A 20,086-nucleotide genomic window follows, 5' to 3' on the forward strand; every position below is an offset into this window, starting at 1 on the left:
AACTTTTGTTCCCTTTTTTTCTGAATGTTGCAGTTGTTTTGTTTTTTATTAAAGACAGGCTCTTTTTTCGATGTGAACTACATGTTTATTTAAATCTTTCACACAGTTGTTTTTTCTTACTTGTACCTACATGCGTGACTGCTCTTACATTTCATGACATCACAGGATGTCTTAGGTTGGAACCTTAAAGATCATCTTCTTCCAACCCTCCTGCTATGGACAGGGACGCCTTGCACTAAATCAGGTTATTCAGAGTCCCATCCAACCTTGTCATGATCACCTTCAAGGATGGGGCATCTGTGGGCAACCAGTTCCAGTGCCTCACCATCCTCACAGTAAAAGTTTTATCCTACTATCTAATCTAAACCTGTCCTTCTTCAGTTTAAGGCCATTCCCTCTTGTCCTATCACTACATATCTTGTGGAAAGTCCTTCTCCATGCTTCTTGTAGCTCCCTTTAGGAACTGTAAATGCTGCTGTAAGGTCTTCCTGGAACATTATCTTCTCCCAGCTGAACAGTCTTAACTGTCAGCTACAAAAGAGGTGCTTCAGCCCTGTACTGACCTCCTCTGGACATTTTCCAACAGGTACATGGGGTTTTTTGTGTTTGAGACCCCAGAGCTGAACACATTACTCCAGGTGGGGTCTCACTAGAGCAGAGTAGTATTTCTGCTTCTGTTTTTGAGAAGTTCTTAAAAGCACAAGCTAGAAAGCAATGCAGTTTCTGGCATGCTTTACCACACACATAGAAGTAGTCATCATCACTGCATTCTTTTGTTAATTTTGACTTTCCACTGTTCTGTAGTGCAGCTGTTTTTCACTCCTGTCCTTCAGTTTACTTGCTCATAGCTAGTACGTATATTGGTTTTTTATAGCAGGATCTGAAGATCTGTCCCCTTTCCTGCATCTCAGCTGCTTTTCCTGTTGTTTGCTGTCCCCTATCTCTGGCACTTGTTTATTTTCTCTGAGGGTCAGTATTGATGGAACACAAAGCCAGCAGCACATCTGAAAACTTTTCTTCCTCCAAGTTAAATAATTCCATTGAAAGGTAGGATGAACTTCAGAGATGCCATCAGAAGAGGGCAGAAGGGCACAAAGCCTCTCCCTTTTGGTAGCAGCAAGCTGTAAGTTGGGTTCAATGACAGCCTCTGGCTAGATCACCTTACTGTAATCAGTTTCAGTTTCAAGTCCTATATATCCCTATAGTCCCATATATCAAGAAACCACATTGCTTGTGGACTATACTGGAATTTTGATGACTTGCTGATGAGATACCTGACAAAAGCTTCTTTGTACCTCAGCCAAGTATAAAATCTAGATATCTCTCCTTTGTCCGATTCTTCCAGAACTTTGAGGAGTTCTTGTAGTGCATTTGTCCTCTTGAATTGTGGTTTTGTTCATAGTAGGGTGTCTCTTCTTGTTAATCCACTAATTTATATTGATGATGTCTCAGCTTTTAGATATGCTCAAGTTCTACACTGGCTTTGAAATCAATGATCAGACTGGAAATGCTTTGACAGAGAATGAGATGACTACAATTCACTATGACAGAATTACTTCTCTGCAGGTAAGCAGAGGATGAAGTGCTTATGAGACACAGAGGATTTGGTTTTGCTGTTCTAGTCTAATTTGCATCTGGAGTAGCATGAGGTTATTTCTCAAGTCAAACCCCTTATTTTCCCTGTTGAGCTATAGGAATAGCTTTATCTTGACTGCCTGTACCATACTGAAGACATGTAAGGCTTCTTTATGGTGGATGTGACTATGACTAAATAATAACGCTCTTACAAAACATCACCAATTTGGACCTTGTCTTACCAAAATGAGCTGTTTCTGTTAACTGCTGAGGAGGGAAAGCAGAGTACTGAAGGATCCTGTGGCAATGCAGTAGGTGGCAGCATTTCCTCAAGATCAGTGTGCACACGTGCCTGCAGTGGTCCCTTGTACAAAAGAGACAAAGTGAATTCACTCACACTTCTTAAAATTGTTCGCATCAGTTTTAACAGAACAGTTCAAGGAAGCATGGTTAAGTTAAACTTGCTCCTTGCTTTTCTTAGTTGCCTGCAAAGCTACATATCTGTTCCCTTATGTTTTGTTTTAATGACAACAAATGCTGATAGAAGGGTGTATAAGAAAGATACTGTGTCAGAAGTGGAGCAGTAACAAATAGATGGTGTTAAGAAAAGTGGAGATTTAATCTGGCTTGTATTTGTATCCTGATAGGCTTCATAGAGTAGTTTGTGTTATGAACCAGAAGCTATGTTTTTTTCTAAGTATTTAAACTGTTATTAAATAACTTGATTAATATGCTTACATTCAATTTTCCTGCATGGATCTTTTGTAGAGAGCAGCATTTGCACATTTCCCAGAGTTATATGACTTTGCACTCTCAAATGTAGCTGCAGTAGATACTCGTGATGCACTGCTGAAGTTGTTTGGACCTCTTAGGTAAGTTATAAAATTGAAATTGAAATTCTTGGTTCTCAGTATGATTTAATTTAACAATTTTCCAGCCTTTTTTCCTTCTGACTACTCATGTAGATAACCAGTAGTTAACCTCTAACTTGTTTGGTTTATTTTTTAACTCTGTTTTGTAGAAGAACTACAACAGAAATCATGAAAGCATGCCACTGTATTAACTGTACTATAGGTAAATGATAATTTAAAAATAAGTAAAAGGACAGCAGTATGTATTTTGACAAAAGCAGTGTGTCTTTTGTTTAGTTCTGTGTCAGGCCTTGAAACAATAAAAAGTACCCACCCCTTGCCGTGTTTATTGTAGGTGAGAGGTTCAGCTAACACCTTATACACAAACTTCACTCAAATCCTGACCCGTAATTGTTTATCTCTGGTCGAATCAGAGAGTTGGCGTTTTCTTTAAGGAAAAGCAGCTGCTCTGGGTGCTGTCTCTGGTGTCAGTGTCACAGAAGTTTCTTTTTTCCCTTCCGCTTGCAGCTCCAACGTTCTCCACCAGGTGGCGTCGTACCTGTGCCTGCTGCCGCCGCTGGCCGAGGGGCAGGACACGAGCTACGAGAAGGAATTTCTGCTGGAATTGCTGGTAAAAACGTGCTTCTTGCACTTCTTGTGTTGAAAACTCAAGGCGTAGCTACATCCAGCAACTACACTGCAGTAAAGTAGTCATTCAGAACGTTTTCTGAAGCACCTGTAAACCACAGCAGTAATTACTTCTATAGCACTAATTGGCAATTAAGATGGGGTTTAAAACCCTATAAATTAAGTATTTGAAAATGCATATTTGTAAATATAGTTTGCATGAGAAAGTAATGTGTGTTTTTTTCGGTCAATAAGGAGAGACTTGGAAAGGGTTTTTGGGTTGTTCTGATAAGGTTTTTCTCTCATTTAAAAACAAAAAAATCTGCTAAGGTAGATCTAGATATTCAGTACCTATTTGGGCCTCAAACCAATTTGAAATATTATTTTATGCACATTATGATTGTTTGAACAGTCAAGGTCTCCCAATATTACTGTGGGCTTCTAATCTGATGACAGCATTAAAATAGCATAGCTGTTTAATAAAATCTTTCAAAGGTTTATTTTGTGGTCATTGATTTCTTTAAAAATTATTCATGTAGTTTTCTAAGGTTCAGAGGGTAGTGATATGATGCCTATGGATGCCATGGAGAGATACTTGTTCAGATAATATATTATAGTATTGGATAGATTTTTTTTGTCCAAAAGAGAAAACAAAGACTGTTACTGAATGAGCAGTGTTAGTTAGGTACTGACCATATTTTTAATGGAAAGTAAGATAAGTTTTATTTAAAGTTGATTCTCCACTGAGCCTTGACTGAGTATTTTCAGTTCTGTTGTGCCACTTTTGGTCTGCTGAATACCCAAATTATTGTTTGATTCTAGTACTACAAACCATACTTGGACTATGTGTTTTTTCTTCTTCTGATGTCGCTGTGTGCATTTAGCTATATTAAAATATTTAATAAGAAAAATATTGATGGAGAAAATGCAAGTGATCATCTTATGAATTATTGTCTATGTTTAAAAAGTATCTTTATTAGGTTTTTTTTGACTTAGAGGGATGTGAAATGCTTCCTTTCTTTAGGTTTCCCGTCATGAACGACGAATATCTCAAATTCAGCAACTCAACCAGATGCCTCTCTATCCCACAGAGAAGATTATTTGGGATGAGAATATTGTACCAACTGAATATTACTCTGGAGAAGGTATGATTAGTAGTTTGGTCAGTTCTGAACAGAGCAGTAAATACTGCAATAACAAAAGGAGTTCTGATGTGTTATATTTATTCTGTCCAGTAAACTTACACGTCATACTTTGGTGTCTTCCAGTATCTTAAAGTAACATCAGGGGTTTTTTTTCAGTTGTGAATCAGGAACTCTTGAGATTAAATTGTTAGCAAATATATAATGGATTTAAAGAAAAATCCAAAAATCTATTTTTGCACAGAGGTGTTTATTTGCTTCTGGATAACAGATGAGCTGCCAGCTGAGGCACAGGTAATTTGAACAAGGTTAGAAGCAGCAGCAGAAAAGCTGTTGGCTGTGCTCTGTGCTGAAATATGTTCAAGAAAGCCTTTCTAAAAAGGGGGAAAGGTGGTAATGGAAGGAAATGAACACTGCTTATCTTACTTCTATTTTGGGGTAAAAGTACATGTGATCACTGAAAGGTGATTACTTTGAGAACCTAATATGCTCATGATCAAGGAAGCAAACTGCAGGTATTGCAAACAGGAATCATGTGATTTTAGGGTTTGCAATAGACAGCACATGTATTTTCGTTTAGCTACTTTTAAAAACAGTTTTTTTTAATGTAGGTCATGAGAAATTGTATTAGAAATGTGAAAAATTTAATTTGGAATGTGACAATTTCAAATAAGAACATATGTCTTCAAAGACGTATAAAGTTTGTTTTGGGTTTTAGCAGCCAGTGTTCCACACCCTTCTCCATGCAGTTTTGATTTAAAGGGTTTCTTTTGCATAGGTATAAGATGTAAGTTCAGCTGCTTAGCATAAATTAGTCTTTTTGGATAAATTCTCTGTGAAACAAGTATTAATGAGAAGAAAGAGATGACTCCCTTGAGATGGGCAGGGTTATAAGCAACAAAGGATGTTTTTCTCAACAAGAAATGATACAATTGTCATCTAGAGATCTGGCCCAAAAGAAGAAAATAAGTATTTTTCTTTAGTGTAATGGAGTTTGTTAAAACTTGATTCAAATTCTTCTTCTGATGATGTTTAATTTTTTGAAAAAATGGCAGCAAAAAAGACTGCCCCTCTTTCCCTAAAAAAACCCAAACCACAACAAAGGAAATAAACCCTTAACCAGGGAGATTGCTGTAATTTCTAGGAACTTTTTATATAAACCAAGTCTTTTTTAAAATTTTCTTTTTAGTTTCATTGAACAGCACATGGATTGTTCTAGTGCTCTGAAACATTCAGGTTCTTTAATGCAGATCAGGGCAGCTCTGCTGTCACTCGTTCTGTATTGGGAGGCTGACTTCTATGGATTACAGTGGGGGTGGGAAGGGGGAGGCAGGAGGAGAAAGCAAGCTTATCATTGTGACTTCTTAATAATGCAGTAAAGAAATTTTATTAATGATGAAAGTTAATTTTGTCAAGTAGCACTGGTTGCTAGTGAAAACATTTCCTCCTGTGGTGAATGCTTTTAGAATTATGGTATTGATGGTGCTGTTATGAAGTATTTCTTTTGCTGTCAGACCGTTACAAGTATTTTTTTCTATTTTGCTTCTCTTAGTTTAGTTTATACTTTCTCTTTTTTATCTCCATGTATTCTCCTATCTTGATTTCAAACAAGACAGTATTGGTTTTGTGGTCTTTTAAGGTTTTTTTTTTTTTAGTGATCTTAAAAGGAACTAAATAAGTTTGGTCTAAAATTTATGTAAGAGTAATTTAACCCAGTAATGTTAGGAGTATGTTTCTATTTCCTTTTAGAAAATAAGGGAAGAAGAATATCTTTCTGAATATTGTGCAGTCTTAAAGAGGTGTTGCTTCACACCCTGCCCTTTGTGCATATAACTAGCTTTGCAGGACAGGGTTTCTTGCTTGGTGTTGGGAAATGTGTTAAAGTATTTTAACACCATCAGGCTTTCCACAATAGAAATTACTGTGTTCTGCTGCCTTTCTTCACTGCTGTTATATCTCAGTGCATATGAAAGTCAATATGTAGCACCTATACCAGAGAAAGGTTTCAACAATGATATTGCAAGTTTCAAAAGCAAGATGCTTTCACAGGTCTTAAACATAAGTATCAAACTGGAATAGTAGTCCTGTAATGTTAGATGAGTAACTTACAGGAATTTTAATTATGGAAAATTTGCATCTAAGACTATCCTAAAACAATGGAAGAAACTTTAGGACCTGTCTAGGAATTCTAACACTCCTTGTGTACTCCTTTTAAGATCTAATTTTCCTATGTTTTTCATTCTCATTAAAAAACCAAACTTTTGACATGAGTGTTAAAATTTGATTTCTTGACTTAAAGCTTTTCTCTACATTAATGGTTTTCATGGCATCTAATAAACATAAAGCATGGGAATAGGGGAATTGTTTGATGTTGCATGGATTTTATGAGTTTATGAGCCTTTTCAGTATTATTTGATGCTAACTTAATTATTAGTTATCTCCAAGGATAACAGCTATGACAGTTGTACAGTAAAGTATGTATCTATATATTAGTTCATAGAAACAGTGTATTAATTCTTTTTTTTTTTGTTTATCCCTCAAATGCCTCTTTCCTTCTACCCTTAAACCCTTAGGCTGTCTTGCACTCCCCAAGCTGAATCTACAGTTTCTGACTCTCCATGATTACCTGCTGAGGAACTTCAATCTTTTCCGCTTGGAGTCCACCTATGAGATCAGACAGGACATCGAAGATAGTGTCAGTAGGATGAAACCATGGTAATATTTATTAACTGGTGCAAACCAGCCAGATCACTTCTAATCAAAGGGTATTTAAGATTCAAAAACTGATACTGGGTGTATACTAAATATATAGTAACAAATGTGTTTAAAATTATTACATAGATACTGTGGTTTATACTTACTCTTGGGTAAGGTGTTGCTATCACCAAAATATCAGCAAGAGCTGATATTTTAAGGGTTTGTGGATATATATCCCTTTAGGCCTGTTAAATGCAATATGTTGGATGCTAACAGACAGCCTTTGTTGTGTTAAGATGGAAGAGTTAATTTTCCACGAGTGGTAAGCCTTGGCTGATGTTACAAAATATGCAAATGTCATAAACTTCTGTTTGTGAGAGATGTTACTGAGTTTTCTTGAATTTGCCATCTGCCACATTTTAATCCTCTCTTGATTTAAAGGGTTTTATTTGGTGTGATATCTTTTATAATCAGTAGTTGCTTTTTGTTATCTTTCCTTTATCTTCTGTCTCTGTGAGGTTTTTTATAATGCGAGCATAAGTTGCCTTTGTTTTTTTTTAATAAAAGTCAGTTCATATCATGCTTTGATTCTAAAATGCAGAGTTATACAAATCTAATTAAGAATTCTACTTTTGTCTGAAAACTTCCTGTGTGGTAAATTTTTTTGTAGTTTCACAAATTGAATCTGTTATCAGCTGATGACTAACAAAACTCTGGGGTTTATTTTTTAGGTTATCAGAATACGGAGGTGTGGTCTTTGGTGGATGGGCTAGGATGGCACAGCCCATTGTCTCTTTCACAGTGGTGGAGGTGGCCAAGCCCAACATTGGTGAAAACTGGCCCATGCGAGTAAGAGCAGATGTTACAATCAATTTGAATGTCCGAGATAACATCAAGGATGAATGGGAAGGTATTTCACATGCTTTGAAATAAATGCTCAAAATAGGTGCTCATCAAAATACATGTTGATGTAATCTTATTTGTAAGAAAAGGGGGTTTTAATCCATGATACAGATTTGTCAACCCTAAGACACTGTTCAGAAGTCAGTTACTCAAATTCCAAGTTTAAGCAGTTTGTATTTTCATAAAGTGAAGTTTGAAATAATTACTTGGACATTCATTGAGAGCAGAATGCATATTACTGCAGACTGATGTCACTCAGTGATCAGCTGTAAAATACTGTCCTTTACAGGGACTGTGGAAAGTTGACTCAGCATTTTAAATAATGTGTATGCTAAAAATGTCATATTGAACAGTATGGGGAATGTGATATCTGTCTCATACACAAGTGGAGAGGACAGATTTTTATGTAATTCAAACCAGTGCATTTCAGTAGTTTTCACTATGTTTGAATGTTACAAAGTACTGACTGTACCAAATACTGTTTCTTGTAAGTATCCACAGGCGACACTTCTTTTGCTTGGGGATTTGAACTTTAGTTGACCGTGTTGGCAAGTGACATAGAAGCATGCACTTGTACTTGTATTATCAGTAAATGTCACTCCTTTCTCTTTTATTAGAGAAACCTGATAAACGTGCTGGAGCTGCGTAGTGTGATTGCAGGTCACGTAGCACAAATGCTAAAGCTGGGCTGTGTGATAAATGAGCAGATACCAGTCTGGGACTGCAGATTTCTGCTGAAGTAGAAAATCTAGGGAAATGGCAGAGAATTCACTATACTGAAGGTTTCTATATAGTGTTGCACCTACTTTTTAAAATACTAAAATAGCCTCCATGATTTATAAAAGATCATGTTTTAACTAAATCAAAACAGAGATGAAGAATTCATGAATCATTGCCTTGATGAAACTGCCTTCTGTTGAATAATACCTGGTGCTTAATGAGGAATTATTTGTCTCATGAAAATGCAGCGTGTTTTCTGCACTTTAAAATGTCTTAGATCTCTGACACTCCTGATGTATAGGGAAGAGAAGGTTTAATGCTCAGAATTACATTAGTGAATTGGAGCATTTAAAAGTAGGATGTAGTTCAACAGAGATGATTATTAAGCAAGAACAAGTCACTGTACAAATACATGTTGGAGGAATAACTTACCAGGCAGTACCTTTGCAGAATGTAAAAATGGGAGGCCATTGCTCACAAGTGTACGCTGTTCCCTAACATCATGTTATTGCTGGGGGAAAAAGAAAAAACTCAAGTTATATTGGAATTTATAAACTGGAATGTAACAGAAAACAAATAGCTTGGTTAAGTGACCATTTACTCTATTAAATAGATAACTAAAGTGATTTGGTTTAGGATTTTGTGCCCTGTTCTAGGCACATCACTTTTCCCAAAAAGAAAAAAAGGAGTTGGAGGTTTGTCCAGAGAGAAGCAATGAGAATAATAGATGAATGCCACACTTCTTTAGAGATGATTGAAAATAACTAGCTTGTGTAACTGGAGTAAAATTACTGGGAGAAGAAAAATCTTGAAATAATGTTTGTATTTATGAGAAAAGCATTCAACTTCTACTTTTTATATCTGTTCTATCACAGTGGCCTATGGTTTTCTCTAAGTTCAAGGCATATTTTGAAGCAAAAGAAAATGTACTCTATAGAGGTGGGATTTTATTTAAAAGAAATGTTAGTGCTTTCTTTCATGCAGATGTTAAGGAATTGAGAAGGAGAGTGCCATTCAGTGAAGTCACTGACTGTTCTTTGGTGTCAGGTCTGCGCAAGCACGACGTCTGCTTCCTGATCACGGTGCGGCCCATGCAGCCCTATGGCACCAAGTTCGACAGGAGACAGCCTTTCGTTGAGCAGACTGGCCTGGTCTATGTTAGAGGCTGTGAAATTCAGGGCATGTTGGACGAGAAGGGACGTGTTATTGAGGAAGGTATGACATACCAAAACTTGTTCAAAAGTTTATCTGTATTTCCTCTCTCTATTTTTTATTTTTAACAGCCTGGTTGATCATTTTCTTGTCTTTTAAGGAATGCTTATTGAATAAGTTACATACTTGGGAAAATACAGACCAATTCTATAAGCAGCCTGAGAAAGGCTAACTGGTTTCCTCTGGTAGTATCTGATGTGGCTACATTAATTAAATAAATCCAATGTCTTGGGTTAAGGAGTAAAACAGATTCTATTTGAAAACTGTTAGAATAATGCAATGGTAATGTTTCTATTGCTATGCAGAAATTAGTTTCATCATATGAATTTGTCTAAATTTAACTTGGAGAACAACTAATGGATCACTTCTTTGAATGACAATTTGCTTTTATCACTGAGTCAAATTATAATCTTGCTGTTTCATTTTGGGTAGGACCTGAACCAAAACCAAGACTTAAAGGTGATTGCAGAACATACAGAGTATTTCTGGACCCAAACCAGTATCAGCAGGACATGACCAATACAATCCAAAATGGAGCAGAAGATGTCTATGAGACATTTAATATCATCATGAGAAGAAAACCGAAAGAAAACAATTTCAAGGTAAAGTACTTGCTTCTTAGCTCTTAGGTAAGAGTGTGTCTGAATATGCTGTCAGTTCTGAGACTTTTTCATTTTAGATGCACATAGTTAGGCAAAGTTTAGGCTTTCCCTGCAGGAAGCTATGTCAGTTGGTGATAACTTTCCCCTAGAGATAACTCTTACACTGAAAATCAGAACACTCTTATTTTGCTTGAGGATATAATAAAACATTAGTTTATAACTTCAGTCTTCTAACAGCAAGCCTAGAGACTTGGACTTCTGGGTTAAGGGAGTATGTGGAATGTGTTTTATTACCTAATGTAGTAGTGAGCTGTAAGAAAAGGAGTAACCAGTCAAAACGTGAAAATCAGAGGAACCTGTTCACTTTTGGGAGGATCACTGGCTCAGTTTCTTATTGAGCATTGGACTGTGTCAGATTGAGAGCAGCCCTGCTGGAAAGCAGTTGGAGGTACTGGTGGATGATAAACTTGATCCTGGTCTGCATCAAAAGCAGAGTGGCCAACTCAGGAGAGGCTTCTTCCTCTCTGCTCTGCTCTGGTGAGACCTCACCTGGAGTTCTGCATCCAGCTCTGAGCTCCCCTACACAAGAGGGACTTGTTGGAGCAAGTCTAGAGGGGGGACATGAAGATGATCAGAGGGATGAAGCACCTCTCCTGCCAGGAAAGCCTGAGAGAGTTGGAATTGTTTAGTCTGGAGAAGAGAAGGTTTCAGGGAGATCTGACTGGATCCCTTTCAGGTAAGGGAGCTTTATAAGAAAGATGAGGACGAACTTTCTAATAGTGATAGTACAAGCGGTAATGTTTATAAACTAAATATTGGTAGATGCAGACCAGATATAAGGAAGAAATATTTTATGGTGAGGATGGTGAAACGCTGGAATAGATTGCCCAGAGAGATGGTAGATGCCACATCCCTGGAAATATTCAAGGCTGGGTTGTTCTGGGCTCTGAGAAATCTGGTCTAGTTGAAGACAGCCCTGCTCATTGCAAGGGGGATGGACTAGCTGAGCTTCAAAAGTTCCTTTCAGCCTCATGATTCAGACTCAACAGTGCTGAGCAGAAAGGAAGGAGCCACTTCCCTTGACCTGCTGGGTAAATTCATACGTACTGTAGCACAAGGTGCAGTTGGCCTTTCTCACTGTGAGGGTGCATAATTTTGTACATCTAAAAACATTTCTTACTCAGTGTCTTTGCTTTTTAGACCTCTCAATCATTAATGCTCCTTGAGTTTTCCATTATGAAAATGCAACATGAATGAAAAAACTACGTTTCTTTTGGTGCCTTAAAATCATGCACTGCATAATTGAAGTGATTTTCATTTTAGAGGATTCTGTAGAAGGTTCTGTGTAAATGGGTGAAGAGGTAGGCAGGAAGAGTTGGACTTTATTTTCTTTCTATATCTGGAAAGATACCTTTGGTGTGAAGCAGTAGCTTGCAGCCTACATAGACCATTGTGGTGCCATCCACCTGTGGGTACTTCACAGAGTTCTTTATAAATATATTCAAAAGAACCACCAGAACTGATTGTTTATGTTGTGTGTGTCTGTGGCAGGTTCCTTTCACACTGTAAATACAAATACCCTCTGCCAAAGCCTCCTGGTGTACAAGAATGTAGACATGTTTTTTCATTCACATGTGTATGCACTTTTGTGTAGTGAGAGGGAAAGCTCTGCAGTGAATGCTTAACTTTGATCAGCATTGCTGTTAAATGTGAATGTAGCTTTCACATTTGTAATGTCTTTTTTTAGCTATTTTACAGGCAAATCCCTATGCAAGCCATTCTTTGCTGGCATTTACTAAAATCTCATACATTCATTTTTCAAGACAATCTAAGGTATTTCCATGTTATCACATTGCTACCAGTTTAGGTGCATGCATTCCATGTCATTTACAAACCTTTCTAACTTCTACTGGAGAAGAGAAAACAAGATGATGCTGTGATTAGTGTAGACACTGTATGCAGCAGATAGAAGGCAGCTTGAAGTTTAAAGCTGAGCTTGTAGGAGAAATGACAAGAGAACTCTTTTGCAGTCCTTGTAAATTAAGCAGATGAGACAGCAAAGAAAGTGCAAATACAATGTGTTTGCTGGAGGTGACACCACTGTGTCACTGCAGTTAGTCAGCAGTGTTAGTTCTTATAAGAATGAATCTTACTATTTTTACATGCATAGAAATTACTTTTTGAAAAGCTGAAGCAAAGTTTTTGTGATGTAGGAGTACATTAGCTGTTAGGAACATATTTCATGCTTCCTTTGAAACTGATCACTAGGTTTAGAAATAATACCTGAAAATGTGACATTGTCTGGTTTCTTTGTACTTTTCTTAGCACAAACATATTATGCTGTGCTTAATATATGTTTGAGCCAGAAGTTCTTGTTCTTGCAATGAAAACAAAGAAGTTCTTGGTTAATCTGGGACTTTTCCATCCATCTATCTTTGAAGTAATTGCAGGATCTTCAGGCTTCAGCAGTGCTAAGATGCCTTCAACTTGGTAGCTTTACAGGTCTGTCACATAATCCACAGCATGACTGTGATTGGAAGGAGCAGATGCAGAGAATGGTTGATGTTAGAAGATTATTTAGTCCAAGGCCTGTTCAAAGCAGAGTCAGCTAGAGGAAGTTGCTCAAGAGCTTGTGACTTTTTGCAGTTGGAATAGGATATGTCCAGTGATGGAGACTACCTAATCAGTCTAGACAACCTGTTCCAGTGTTGCATTACTGCTGCAGTAAAAATATTTTGGTATATTTAGGTGGAATTTCCCATATCTCAACTTGTCCATTGCCCCTTGTCCTTCCACAGGGCACTACAGAGTGGACTCTCATTCCATTGGCCTTACTTCCTCCTGTTATGTTTTTCTTTTTTTTTTTACAAATTGATCAAATTATCCAATGCTCCTTGAGATTTGTATTCTTGAGGCTAAACATTCCCACCTCTGTCAGGTTCTCATACAACAGATTCTCCAATCCCTTAATCATCTTAGTGGCTCTTTGCTGGACTCATTCCAGTATGTCTGTGTCTCTTGTCCTGAGGAGCCCAGCACCCCAGATGTGATCTCACCTACGCTGAGTAGTGGGAAAGAATCAGGACCTTAATAGAGGTTGACTAAGCAGGGATGGTGATCACATTGCTTGACTCCTTGAATGATACAATACAAGGAAGAAGAGAAAATCCTACCCTTTGGAGATTGATATGTAAATGTAGACTATCAGAATAAAATTCTGTACTTGGATTTGACTGACTGTTCATTTACAAGATTGACATTGGGGGGTTCTGTATTGTATTCTGGTGTGGATGCACTGTGTTTGCCATTCATTTGTGTCCACATTTGGTGGCATGGGAAGTCGGAGGATCTGGAAATCAGTGCAGGTCTGATATCCTGTGTTCTTGCTGTGCTGAGGAGCAGATGCATAGTGTCAAAGTGCCAAGTTTCAAGTGAGATAGTTCTTCAAGACGTGGCACTAAAGTAGCCCTTTAACAGGAAGGCTAAAGTTTAGCTACCTCTTGTTAAAAAGCACACCCTCTGTGCAAGTCTAGGGTCAGGAGCATTGGTGTTTTCACAAGAGGAGAAAGGAAAGAAAACTTACATAACCACAGATTATTCGATAATTTAATTAGTAGGTGCAGAGCAAATGAAAGGAAGCTTAAGCTGACTGCAGGAATAAAATTTATAGGCATGTTAGAGGAAACTTAAACTGTATGAGGATCTGTGTGTTTTTTTCCCTTGCTGTGAGTGTTCTGGAATGAAAACTTTGCTGATGGTTATGGTCATCTTTACTAGCTTTTAGTATTAGAATTCTGTGCTTTGATACTGGTGTTTTGTTGCATATGTACACTATCTATAGATTGACTCAATCTAGCAATCACTGTCAATTAAAGAGTTATATTCTATCATCTTAAAACAGATTTGATTGATCTTCAGTATGATTTTTACTTGGTAAAAAGTCAGTCTCTTCAATCCCATTTTTTATGTCTTTTCTTATTTACAGGCCCTTCTGGAGACTATTAGGAATTTGATGAACACAGATTGTGTGGTTCCTGACTGGCTGCATGACATCATTCTTGGATATGGAGACCCAAGTAGTGCACACTATTCAAAAATGCCAAATCAGATTGCAACTCTGGATTTTAATGACACTTTCCTGTCCATTGATCACTTAAAAGCTAGCTTTCCTGGGTACAATGTTAAAGTCACTGTTGACAATCCAGATCTGCATGTGCCCCCCTTCAGGTAATCTCAATATTTCAAGTACTTCTGGTCTGGTATTCTTGCTGAAATGCTTTTTCAGGTGGAGTTATGTTTAGGGGTCGCAGGGAGACGCTCTTTCTCTTAAGAAAAGATGGAGATATGTTAAGATTTAGATAGCTACATAATAGAGTTAGCTGTACTGCAGTTAGACCCAGGACCAGCTTCTGTTCTGTTCTTTACAGAAATGCATCAGAGCACTGCTTGTAGATCAGCCTGCAGAATAGAAGGGAAAAAGTATGAGATAAAATGAAGATACATAATACTCACTTATGCGTTATGGTATCTAGCCTCCTCAAGATCAACCTAGAGAATTTTAATTATATAGTTTCTTTACATGTCTCATTACAAGCTAAGAACAGCAATTTTAACATCAGTTAAAATTTGAGCTTTTGGAAACACCATTCAATCAACACAAAGGATTAAGTCTGAAATCCCATATTGCTTATTTTTAGAAATGATTTCTGAAAAAGGATGCCTACCTCTGGGCAGCTAAATGAGATTTTCTCATTTTGTGTTAGTGGTGCTATTGTCCAGTATTTTTAGACTTGACAATTCTGTTCCTCCTGGTGCACTTCCTTGAATTTTGACAACTGAGATTCACACTGCATAGTATTGGAGAACAGTTCTTCAGCTGAAGAAACGACTTCTTTTCCTTGTGAAGGAATAAATCTGTGGAGGGAAAAGATGCTTTTACCCTGCACCAGTCAGCTTTTATCATGGCTAAATTGAATCTTGAAAAGCAGGGAGGTAATCTCCAAAGCTTTTTTTTTTGCAAATGCTGCATGGAGAATTTTTGTGGAGAAGGCACTAAAGCTATATAATGATTTAAAAATAGTCTGAAGTTACCAGGAAAGATCTCACACACAATTTTCCTCAATGACCTATTGTTCAGTTTCAGTTACTATATTAAGAGACATCCTGCTCTTTATGAAAAGCTGTTACATTTGTCCTGTAAGAGATTATTACTGTTACAGGTATATGAATTTTTATCTTGAGAGATTTGGATAGGCATTGGGATTCCTTCACCTGTGATTTGTTTCTGAATTAGAGAAGCTTCCTAATATATACAGAGAAGGCTATAAAAAAATTGAAATAGGAGGATAAAAACTTCATCTTTTGGAATAGTTTAGAACACTGACACATCTTATGTTCTGTGATAACTTTTCTCCTGTCTCTTCCATTTTCACTTATGAACTTCTTGTCTTCCCTGTTTCTTCAGCTGGCTCTCAGCACTGCTCCTGGCTTTTCCAGTTATGAAATGAGTGCTTTTGTCATACTTTTTAAATCAGCTTCATCAATTTCTTTGCCTTTTTTTTTTTTCTTTATTCTCCTTGAAACTTTGTCATTTGCAGCACTTGTTTCCCTGTTGTATGAAAGTTTGTCTTAATGGTGAGGAAAAATCTTATTCACCTTCTGAGACAGTCTGTGTCATAGTGAACATCTTGAACTGTAACCTTAAATTATGTGTTACAGGATAACTTTCCCAATGAAGGGAGGTAAAGGAACAAAAAGAAAAGAGGATGGAAGTGAAGAAAACCCTGAGGAAGCTAAAACACTGATTGTAGAGCCTCATGTTATTCCAAACAGGGGACCATATCCATATAATCAACCAAAACGGTAAAAATGGATGGAAACTTGTTTTCAAATTATAACACAAACATAGCAGTTCATTTTCCAAAATGAGACTGGTTTGTTTTATTTAAATCAAAATACTCTACTGTTCCCCCATCTGTTAAAAAAGTCTCTTGAAGAGCAGTGAGAAATACTATCTTCTAGTGGTTTTTGTCTCAGGAATTTGAATATTAGGAAAGTAATACCTAAATAATTTTACAACATTCCCTGCAAATAACAACTAAAAATAGTCTTTTAGATGGAATGAGTTTGTTATCACATGAAAAACATGATTTTTTGTCTTGCTTAGAAATTGAGACTGTTAAATCTTAAAAATAGATAGTTGTAATGCTGATTTAATTTTTGCAAAAGTTTGGAAAAGATATAAAGTTAACTGAAATAAAACTTGTTAAAAAAATGCTTTTATCAAAACTGTTGGCAAAATCTATCAATTGTCTGAGCTTGTTTTACTTTGTTACAGCAATACTATTCAATTTACCCATACTCAGATTGAAGCCATCCGTGCAGGAATGCAGCCTGGACTAACCATGGTAAGAATGTTTTTAAGGATTCTGTACTCATATTTACTTCATTCTGGCCTTAGGTGCATTCAGTGAAATACTAGTAATGCCCCTTTCTGTAACCTTACTGAGGTAGTTTCTATTAATAGTTTAAAGATAGGAAAAATTAGCATTCAAAGGTTCAACACTCTCCAATCCTCATGAAATCATATGGCAGCACTTACCTCTGTACCCTGTGTTTCAGTGATTGAAGCTTTCCACTGCAACTGAATTTGCTTTTTCAGTGTCGGGAATTCTTTAAATAAGGCAAGAATGATTTCATGGCAGTTTGTAATTTTATGTGTAGATGCTTTTGAAACCAGTTATTCTGATCTTCTTAATCCTGAACAAATTCTTTGGAGATGCTTTATAGTACTTTGATACCTTTAAAATGTCTGAGGTGTCAGTTTTAGAGTGTCTGTGGAATTGAGCCTATGAAAGCAGTAACTGTTACTATATGTCTGTATCATCAGTTGTAGATTTCTGAGTAAATAGAAGTAATGAACTCCCTTTTTTAAATTTTCCTATTCTTTATGTCTGTTTCATCTTACTCTTTTTCAATTATGGGTCTTGAGTCTCTTTTCATTTAGTCTGTTCTGAGGCTAAACTACCTTTTTTCTCTCTCTGAGGATATATATTTTCATTTTAGTACTTACTGTGCTGAATTGCCATATTCCTTTTAGTCAAGAATGTGCCAAAATAGTCTGAAGGAACCTTTTATAATATGTAGTATTTGGTCTAAAAGTTCACCAAAGCCAGGAAATAATGTGTGATGTCAGTGTCTTTTGAGATTATTCTGGGTTTTTTCTTCCCCAGCCAATTCTGTTTTTTTTAAATTATTTTTATTGTGAAGTATTCTGATGAATTGTTAATTGATTTTTTTGTTTGGTTTTATTTTTTGTGTGTGTTTGATTTTAGGTAGTGGGTCCACCTGGTACTGGAAAAACTGATGTAGCAGTCCAGATAATATCCAACCTTTATCATAATTTCCCAGAACAACGAACTCTAATAGTTACTCACTCTAATCAGGTAAAGTATCTATCATGTGTGGAATTTTTCTGTAATTACAGTGTAGAAAAACAGTAGATATTGAGATCAGCAGTTTGGGAAATTAATTTGTCTCCTAACAGTGGAAATTTGAGTTGGCTTGTGTGCAGTTCTGCCAGTTGCATAATGCGAAATTAAATTTTTGAATTTCAGATGTGTAGTTCTAAACTATTTATCTGAAGTTTCAATGTGTTTAAATGGTTGGGGGTCAAAAATAAGAAAGTATTTTGAAAATGTCTTGGTTCTTATAGTTGCACATGCATTGCATGCATGCCAGATCCTTGCTAATTAGCTCTCAGACACTGGTTGCTCTGTGCTTTATGCTTCTAAGGGAAGGTCTCCTCAGCTGAGTATTTGCTTCCCATTCATAAGACATGAAGTCTAACTGCTAATTCTCAAGCATATATAAGATGAAAAAAAAAAATAATAATGTTAAGTTTTTGAGTCTTACTCATTACCCACTTTATTCTGCGCTGATGCAGCCTCACCTTGAGTCCTGTGGGCAATTTGAGCACCACAATTTACAAGAAACATAAAGATATTAGAGAGTTTTTGAAAGGAGGGCAACCAAGATGCTGCAGGACCTTGAGGGGCATCCATATGAGGAGCAGCTGAGGTCACTTAGTCTGTTCAGCCTGGAGAAGAAGAGATTGAGGGGAGACATCATTGTGGTGTACAGTTTCTTCACAAGGTGAAGAGGAGAGGCAGGCATCTCTTCTCTGCAGTAGCAGTGACAGGATCTGAGGGAATGGCCTGAAGCTGTGTCAGGGGAGATTTAGGGTGGATATTAGGGAAATGTTCTTCACCGACAGGGTGTTTGGGCACTGGAACAGGCTCCCCAGAGAAGACACAACACCAGCCTGACAGAGCTCAGTAAGCATTTGGAAAATGGTCTCAGGCACAGGGATGTCCTGTGCAAGACCAGGAGTTGGGCTTGCTTATCCTTATGGGTCTCTTCCAACTCTATTCAATAATTCTATGAAATTTGCATCTGATTTGGAATTACTTGTTTGGAAACCAGGGTCAGCTGTTTCCTGGACTCCCTGATTAGCATGTCCTGTCTCACTTATGAGTTACTTTAACTGAACATACCATTGGAAAACATTTCATAATTTTTCATCAAAGCAAGATCAAAGAATATTGGAGGGGCTATTGTTTTGGTGAATTATTACAGCCTGGAATAATACAGGCCATTCTGCAATGGATTGTAGGACAGTGACAGGTTAAAGTTGGGAGAAAGGGTTGAGAACATGTCCATTGAGAAGGAAAAAAAAGGAGGAAACACTTTGAGGCAGATAGAAGACTCTTCTTAGCAGACAAGACTTTCATGAGGACATTAGCTTGAAATTGTACCTGAGAAATTAACTGTATCTCAGCAGGATACATTACCCATGCCTTTATGCTGCACTTGAGGATGTTTACATGATGAGCAAGTGGAGCTTGCTTGTGTTTATTCTTATTTTCAGAACTTGGTGATCCAGTGCTTACAAGCTTGCTCCTTTAAAATTCATGAATTAGTTCATAGTAAGCTACTAGAGAACTGAAGAGTTTAAGACAGAAAATGTAGCACACCTAAGAGTTTGGTTAAGCAAAATTCAGTTATCCAAAATGGAATAACCAGTACCTGACAGTCAGTAGCAGATCATACTTCTCTAATGTACAGTAAAAGTTAGATTGTTTAATGTCATCATACAAAAAATTTTGTTTGTGAGACAGTTTTGTAAATTGATAGCTTTATCAAGTAAGTTAACTGTGATAGAATTAAATTTTAAAATTATAAAATCAGATGTAATTGTTCTATCAAGAATGCAAATGAAAGGGTGTTAGTAGACTAAGTTCCCTATTGTCAAGATTAGGAGTTTCAGTATTAACTTTGTTTTGTTAAAACAAAATTAACTTTTGTTTGTTTTGACTTGCATTTATACTAAAATAGGCATAATCTCCTACTTATGAGTAATTCCTCAGTCTTCCCCTGCAAGAGCCTCTGAACTTCTAAAAACTACCTTTTCTCCTGTTCTTGTCAATCTTTAGGCTTTAAACCAGCTGTTTGAAAAAATCATGGCTCTAGACATTGATGAGCGTCACCTTCTGCGTCTGGGTCACGGAGAGGAGGAATTAGAGACAGAGAAAGATTTCAGCAGGTGAGAAAGGAGATGCTAATGTTAAACTCACTTGTGTAAACATGGCAGCAAGATGTCTGTTGAATCCACTCCACCTCCCAAGCAAAGGAGCTGTGTTGGACAAGTTTTACCCTTCTCGTGTTTTTGAATCCCACTGTTTTTCACTGCAAGGTT

At 37.0% G+C, this 20,086-nt stretch overlaps 1 protein-coding gene across 1 annotated transcript in view; it reads left to right on the plus strand.

The window, feature by feature from the left end:
• AQR (aquarius intron-binding spliceosomal factor) overlaps window positions 1-20,086 on the plus strand; it is a 48,099-nt gene that overhangs the window by 11,752 nt on the left and 16,261 nt on the right. Inside the window, exons 12-24 of the mRNA XM_079308096.1 lie at window positions 1,453-1,566; window positions 2,344-2,447; window positions 2,955-3,057; window positions 4,078-4,198; window positions 6,769-6,910; window positions 7,624-7,802; window positions 9,563-9,730; window positions 10,160-10,329; window positions 14,315-14,556; window positions 16,048-16,191; window positions 16,667-16,736; window positions 17,664-17,774; window positions 19,824-19,933. Of these exons, the coding sequence (XP_079164222.1) occupies window positions 1,453-1,566; window positions 2,344-2,447; window positions 2,955-3,057; window positions 4,078-4,198; window positions 6,769-6,910; window positions 7,624-7,802; window positions 9,563-9,730; window positions 10,160-10,329; window positions 14,315-14,556; window positions 16,048-16,191; window positions 16,667-16,736; window positions 17,664-17,774; window positions 19,824-19,933 (1,778 nt within the window). The remainder of the gene's footprint in view (window positions 1-1,452; window positions 1,567-2,343; window positions 2,448-2,954; window positions 3,058-4,077; window positions 4,199-6,768; window positions 6,911-7,623; window positions 7,803-9,562; window positions 9,731-10,159; window positions 10,330-14,314; window positions 14,557-16,047; window positions 16,192-16,666; window positions 16,737-17,663; window positions 17,775-19,823; window positions 19,934-20,086) is intronic.

The sequence above is a fragment of the Erithacus rubecula genome (assembly GCF_903797595.1).
Source record: "Erithacus rubecula genome assembly, chromosome: 6".
NCBI classification, from domain to species: Eukaryota; Metazoa; Chordata; class Aves; order Passeriformes; family Muscicapidae; genus Erithacus; species Erithacus rubecula.